At 41.8% G+C, this 7,357-nt stretch overlaps 1 protein-coding gene across 1 annotated transcript in view; it reads left to right on the top strand.

Moving 5' to 3' along the window:
- LOC126419382 (cuticle protein 19-like) overlaps positions 1–1,269 on the top strand; it is a 36,998-nt gene extending 35,729 nt beyond the window's left edge. The window contains exon 3 of the mRNA XM_050086570.1: positions 1,100–1,269. Within this exon, the coding sequence (XP_049942527.1) occupies positions 1,100–1,269 (170 nt within the window). The remainder of the gene's footprint in view (positions 1–1,099) is intronic.
- The last annotated feature ends 6,088 nt before the right edge of the window (positions 1,270–7,357 follow it).

The following is a 7,357-nucleotide window of genomic DNA, read 5'->3' on the forward strand; positions in this document are numbered from 1 at the left end:
GATGACGTGATTGCACAATTGCATGCGGACTCGTCAGCCCATACATATTGATTGTGAAAATTTACAATTTGATCACGTTGCAATGAAGCCTCATCCGTAAAGAGAACATTTGCACTGAAATGAGGATTGACACATTGTTGGACGAACCATTCGCAGAAGTATACCCGTGGAGGCCGATCAGTTGCTGATAGTGCCTGCACACGCTGTACATGGTACGGAAACAACTGGTTCTCCCGTAGCACTCTCCACACAGTGACGTGGTCAACCTAACATTGTACGACAGCAACTTCTCTGACGCTGACATTAGGGTTATCGTCAACTGCACGAAGAATTGCCTCGTCCGTTGCAGGTGTCCTCGTCGTTCTAGGTCTTCCCCAGTCGCGAGTCATAGGCTGGAATGTTCCGTGATCCCTAAGACGCCGATCAATTGCTTCGAACGTCGTCCTGTCGGGACACCTTCGTTCTGGAAATATGTCTCGACACAAACGTACCGCGCCACGGCTATTGCCCCGTGCTAATCCATACATCAAATGGACATCTGCCAACTCCGCATTTTTAAACATTGCACTAACTGCAAAACCACGTTCGTGATGAACACTAACCTGTTGATGCTACGTACTGATGTGCTTGATGCTACTACTGTAGAGCAATGAGTCGCATGTCAACACAAGCACCGAAGTCAACATTACCTTCCTTCAACTGGCGGTGAATCGAGGAAGCACAGTACATACTGACGAACTAAAATGAGCTCTAACATGGAAATTAAGCGTTTCCGGAGACTTGTCCACATAACATCTTTTCTTTATTTGTGTGTGAGGAATGTTTCCTGAAAGTTTGGCCGTACCTTTTTGGAACATCCTGTATATGTTCTACATTAGTATGGCTCTATGTGGTAGACCCACTGATGTAAAAATTTTTTACCCTTGAAGATAACTGGAACAATCGAAACCGGTAGAGAACAAACATAAAATTGTACAACTGATGGCACAAATATGCTTGTCCACATTATTTAACAGATATCGACAACCTCGTACGAGAAGCTGTCGTGCAGCTGCTGTCAGACTTTTGTAGTGACCACAGTGTGTCTCCCCCACGGCAGCGAACTCGCTGCTGAGCAGCCAGCAGCTGTCGCGGACGCTGGAGGCGGCGCCGCTGCCGCCGGTCAACGTGCTCACCGACCGGAAGCTGCCCGCGGACAAGCGGCCCGCGCCCGGGAACTTCCACTCGGCGAAGCCCTACTACTACCTGGGTGAGTACCGGCCGTCCTAGCACGTAGCGCTGCAGACCAGTCTACACGTCACCGTGGGCCACCGGCGTCCACGAAAACAGCGCTGGATTACGTACAAAAGTGTACACAACCTGCCTTTTTATTCTGTTAAAAGGGCACCGTCAAGAAATAAGTGATTAGCGTCCACAGATGACACTTGTGTGTAGGAAACCAGAAATTAGAATGGTACCGTCAACACACATGGTCATGCCATTAGGTGAGAAATGTCAAATACAGGGTGAAACTTCCTGGCAGATTTAAACTGTGTGCCGGACCGAGATTCGAAATGAAAGGCATCTACATCTACATCTACATCTACATGATTATTCTGCAATGCACATTTAAGTGCTTGGCAGAGGGTTCATCGAACCACAATCATACTATCTCTCTACCATTCCACTCCCGAACAGCGCGCGGGGAAAACCAACACCTAAACCTTTCTGTTCGAGCTCTGATTTCTCTTATTTTATTTTGATGATCATTCCTACCTATGTAGGTTGGGCTCAACAAAATGTTTTCGCATTCGGAAGAGAAAGTTGGTGACTGAAATTTCGTAAATAGATCTCGCCGCGACGAAAAACGTCTTTGCTTTAATGACTTCCATCCCAACTCGCGTCTCATATCTGCCACACTCTCTCCCCTATTACGTGATAATACAAAACGAGCTGCCCTTTTTTGCACCCTTTCGATGTCCTCCGTCAATCCCACCTGGTAAGGATCCCACACTGTGCAGCAATATTCTAACAGAGGACGAACGAGTGTAGTGTAAGCTGTCTCTTTAGTTGACTTGTTGCATCTTCTAAGTGTCCTGCCAATGAAACGTAACCTTTGGCTCACCTTCAATATTATCTATGCGGTCTTTCCAACTGAAGTTGTTCGTAATTTTAACACCCAGGTACTCAGTTGAATTGACAGCCTTGAGAATTGTACTATTTATCGAGAAATCGAATTCCAACGGATTTCTTTTGGAACTGATGTGGATCACCTCACACTTTTAGTTATTTAGCGTCAACTGCCACCTGCCACACCATACAGCAATCTTTTCTAAATCGCTTTGCAGCTGATACTAGTCTTCGGATGACCTTACTAGACGGTAAATTACAGCATGATCTGCGAACAACCTAAGAGAACTGCTCAGATTGTCACCCAGGTCATTTATATAGATCAGGAACAGCAGAGGTCCCAGGACGCTTCCCTGGGGAACACCTGATATCACTTCAGTTTTACTCGATGATTTGCCGTCTATTACTACGAATTGCGACCTTCCTGACAGGAAATCACGAATCCAGTCGCACAACTGAGACGATACCCCATAGGCCCGTAGCTTGATTAGAAGTTGCTTGTGAGGAACGGTGTCAAAAGCTTTCCGGAAATGTAGAAATACGGAATCAACTTGAGATCCCCTGTCGATAGCGGCCATTGCTTCGTGCGAATAAAGAGCTAGTTGCGTTGCACAAGAACGATGTTTTCTGAAACCATGCTGATTACGTATCAATAGATCGTTCCCTTAGAGGTGATTCATAATGTTTGAATACAGTATATGCTCCAAAACCCTACTGCAAACCGACGTCAATGATATAGGTATGTAGGTCGATGGATTACTCCTACTACCCTTCTTAAACACTGGTGCGACCTGCGCAATTTTTGATCTGTAGGTACAGATCTATCGGTGAGCGAGCGGTTGTATATGATTGCTAAGTAGCGAGCTATTGTATCAGCGTAATCTGAAAGGAACCTGATAGGTATACAATCTGGACCTGAAGACTTGGCCGTATCAAGTGATTTGAGTTGCTTCGCAACCCCTAAGGTATCTACTTCTAAGAAACTCATGCTAGCAGCTGTTCTTGTTTCAAATTCTGGTCCCGAGTTCGAGTCTCGGTCCGGCACACAGTTTTAATCTGCCAGCAAGTTTCATATCAGCGCACACCCCGCTGCAGAGTGAAAATCTCATTCTGTCAAATAGAGGGTATTCCACAATTCATGTTAAAAGTTTCTAGAGGTTGTAGAGGGGCTCAAAAGGTCAATTTTTACAAAGGAACCCATATCCAGAAACGGCTCGTTTCCATGCTACAAGAAAAACCAGACGCACAGATGTCGCTGTGATATTACAACAGTTTTTCGATATCACGACCACCATGTTCGGTGCACTCAGTGTCTCTTTGCGGTAGGATCGCACAAACTCTGTACAACATGCGTGGTGTATGGTTAATCACTTCTGCCGCAGCCATGATCCGCGCAGACAGCGGCCTCGTAAACAGGTCTCTTCATGTGGCCGCAGAAGAATAAGTTCAGAGATATTAAATATGGGGATCTTGGTGGCTAAGAATGTGGGCCACCTCGAACGATCCACCTGTCCCCGTAGACTACGTCCAGATGGTTTCCGACGCGAACTACAGAACGTACTGCCGCTCCATTATGCTGGAAACACAATTCGTGCCCAGTGTCCAATGGCACATCTTCCAAAAACTCCGTGAGCACTTGTTGCAAGAATATCAAGAACCTGGCACCCGTTGTGTGGGGAGGAAGGATGTACGGCCCAATCACACGACCAGCGCAGATTTATTTTTATTTTTGAAAAGGCTTAAAATTTATTCCTGTTCAAGAACTCATCTGTGGTATAGAAGGAATTGACAAGGAGATATGATTTCAATTTATTTTTAAAATTGTTACTGCTGTCTGCCAGACATTTTCTTCCATTAGGTAACTTATCGAAAAGTTTTACAGCAGCTTATTTTCCCCCATTGTGTACCAAAGATAGGTTAAGTAGGGGATAGTGTAAGTCTTTCTTTCCTGTAGTATTATAATCATGAATATCACTGTTGTTTTTAAACTGTTTATGTTGTCGGGAAGAAATTTCAATACTGAGTAAATGTATTGTGAGGCTGTTGTAAGAATTCCTAATCTTTTAAAGAGATGCCTACAAGATGTGCGACTATGAGCCCCACACATGATTCTAACCACTTTCGTTTGAGCAGTGAATTCTTTTTGCCTAACTGCTGAGTTACCCCAAAATATTATGTCGTATGATGTCAGAGAGTGAAAGTATGCAAAGTACGTTATCTTGTTAATTTCAATATCCTCAAAATCAGAAGCTATTCTGATTGCAAAAGTTGCTGAACTTATTCGCTTTAGGAGATCCAAAATATGAATTTTCCAATTATGATTCTTATCTATATGTACACCCAAAAACTTACTATGCTCTACCATGGCTAATGACTTCTGTTGATGTGTTATTTTATTGAAGCAACTGTACTCCTTGCAGTAAAAAATTGATTGTACTGTGCTTTTTCAAAGTGCAGAGGAAGCCAATTCGCAGAAAACCAATTAATAACTTTTCCAAAGACATTATTTGTATAATTTTGTATTGGAATTTCTTTTACTGAATTAATAATGATGCTTCTTTTATCAGCAAACAGTGTCAGTTTAGCTTCTTGTTTCAGATAAAAAGATAGGTCATTCACTTATATCAAGAACAGAAGGGAACGCATGATCGAACCATGTGGAACACCTAATGCAATTTCACTCCAGTTAGGTGAAGTGGGAAACTTCCTTAAATCACTTCAACCATGTAAAGAATCATTTTGCTTCCTGTTCTGTAGGTGTGACTTAAACCACTCATATGCTGTGCCATTTCTACCATAGAATTGTAACATAATGTCATGGTTCACACACTCATACGTTTTGGATAAGTCACAGAAAATTCCTATTGGCGACATTTTACTATTTAAAGACTATTATGTGGGCAGTGAAGTAGTGTATTGCTGTCTCAGTGCAACAGCATTTTTGAAATCCATATTGTGATTTACTAAGTATCTCATTACTGCTAAGATGGCTAACCACTCTTGAGTACATTACTTTCGTGACAATTTTTGAAAATGCTGTGAACAGTGATACTGGTCGGTAATTATTGACATCTGTGTAGTCCAGTTTTTTGTAGATAGGCCTGAAAATGGGATATTTGAACCTGTCTGGGAAAATACCGTGAGTTAGTGTTGCATTACAGATGTGACTCAGAATGTGCAATTACTCCACATTGTTTTAATATCTTGTTGCAGATGTCATCTACTCCAACAGAACATTTATTTTTCAGAGAATTAATGATTTTTATTATTTCACAAGAGGTTGTTAGATGAAAACTATAACAATAACGTTATTCTAATGTCTTTGGCAAAGGCACGTCCACGAAGCTCTTGCTAAGTTAAGTGATTAATATTGAAATAAGAGCGAATTTAGTTAATATTACATTTTACACTAGTGCATTTACTTCTTCAATAGGCTATCTATTGAAGGTTTCGCCTTTCTGAGCGTATTAAGATCGAAAAGAATGTATTTCGTAAAGACCGATAGTCGTTAGTTTTGTTCACATTTTAGGCGAAAATTTCGAGCGAGTGTATATTTTACTAGAACCGCCCCGTGTGGCAGCGCGGTTTGAGGCGCATTGTCACGGATTGCGCTGCCCCTCCCGCCGGAGGTTCGAGTCGGGCATGGGCGTGTGTGTTATTGTTAGCATAAGTTTAAGTTAGTTTCAATAGTGTGTAAGTCTAGGGGCCGATGACCTCAACAGTTTGGTCCCTTAGGATTTCACACACACACATTTTGACTAGACCCAGCGGTTCAAAGTTAAATTAATTCGAGTCTGCTACACAGAGTTTAGGTATTTAATTAGAACTTTCGAAAGTAAGTTTAAAAGTTTGTTTACATTAGCGTCTAGTTGTGTATTAGCACAGGCTACGAAACTTCAGTGATCTTGTGCCAAGTTATTCTCTGCTTTTGTGTAAATTTTGTGTGAATTTTTGTGTAAATTTTTCTATCAAACCATGAGTGACAAATATGGTTGCCGTACGGTGTATGGCTAGCCCGGTAGCTCTGAATCTATAAATGCTATAAACGTAGTTTTGCCTTTCGGATACCACCTACGCTACTGTTCATTATTGCAATTCCCTATAGAATTTTGAGAATTCTGGTACAGAACTTATTAAAACTAATTGGTCTATGAAATGCCAAATATTTACTAACGAAAGACAGTCTACAAGTGAGAAGGAACGTTAGAATGAAGGACAAGATTGTTTGTAATATTTTAATTCAAGGAAATATGTGAACAATACGTACATATCTGTACAAGGAAATACGTGAATAGTACGCACATGTCTGTACAACGACGTGCCGTGTTGCGGGCTACATCGAAATTATATTTTGATGAAATTTCCATTTAATTTGATCATAGAGTAAAATACTGTGCACCACAAGTGCATTATTCACTAGTCATACTTTAAATAATCTCAGTATTTTGTAGGAATCCCTTGGGCTTACAACAGTCTTCACTCTGTCAGGCATGGAGCACATCAATTTTGTAACAGTACTGCTCTGAGTTTCGTGGTACCGTACTTTCACAACCACTTCCTATGGCCCCTGTTTTGTTGCAGTTTTCTTCTTCTAAACCTCTTGCCCAACCAGTCGCTACAAATTACCCGTTGGTTTAAGGTCTGTCGAATTTCGCGGCCACGGAAATTCTCTGATATCCAATCCAGTCATGACAGAACGAATCTGAAGTGATAGATTTGGACGAGAGACAACAGGAGTAACCTTGGAAATTGTACTACAAATATGAAATAATCAAAACCTCCCCTTTATTAGTGTGTGGCATGGAGCCAGATTCCATTGGAAAATGCACTGCGCATCTGGGGAAGGACCACGTGTAGTGAACATCAGAAGGCGCCGAATCACAGCTTCATATTGATCACAGTTCATTGTTCCTTGAACAAAGTACAGGGTTATTACAAATGATTGAAGCGATTTCACAGCTCTACAATAACTTTATTATTTGAGATATTTTCACAATGCTTTGCACACACATACAAAAACTCAAAAAGTTTTTTTAGCATTCACAAATGTTCGATATGTGCCCCTTTAGTGATTCGGCAGACATCAAGCCGATAATCAAGTTCCTCCCACACTCGGCGCAGCATGTCCCCACCAAGGAGTTCGAAAGCATCGTTGATGCGAGCTCGCAGTTCTGGCACGTTTCTTGGTAGAGGAGGTTTAAACACTGAATCTTTCACATAACCCTACAGAAAGAAATCGCATGGGGTT

Source organism: Schistocerca serialis, chromosome 9 (assembly GCF_023864345.2).
Source record: "Schistocerca serialis cubense isolate TAMUIC-IGC-003099 chromosome 9, iqSchSeri2.2, whole genome shotgun sequence".
NCBI lineage: Eukaryota > Metazoa > Arthropoda > Insecta > Orthoptera > Acrididae > Schistocerca > Schistocerca serialis.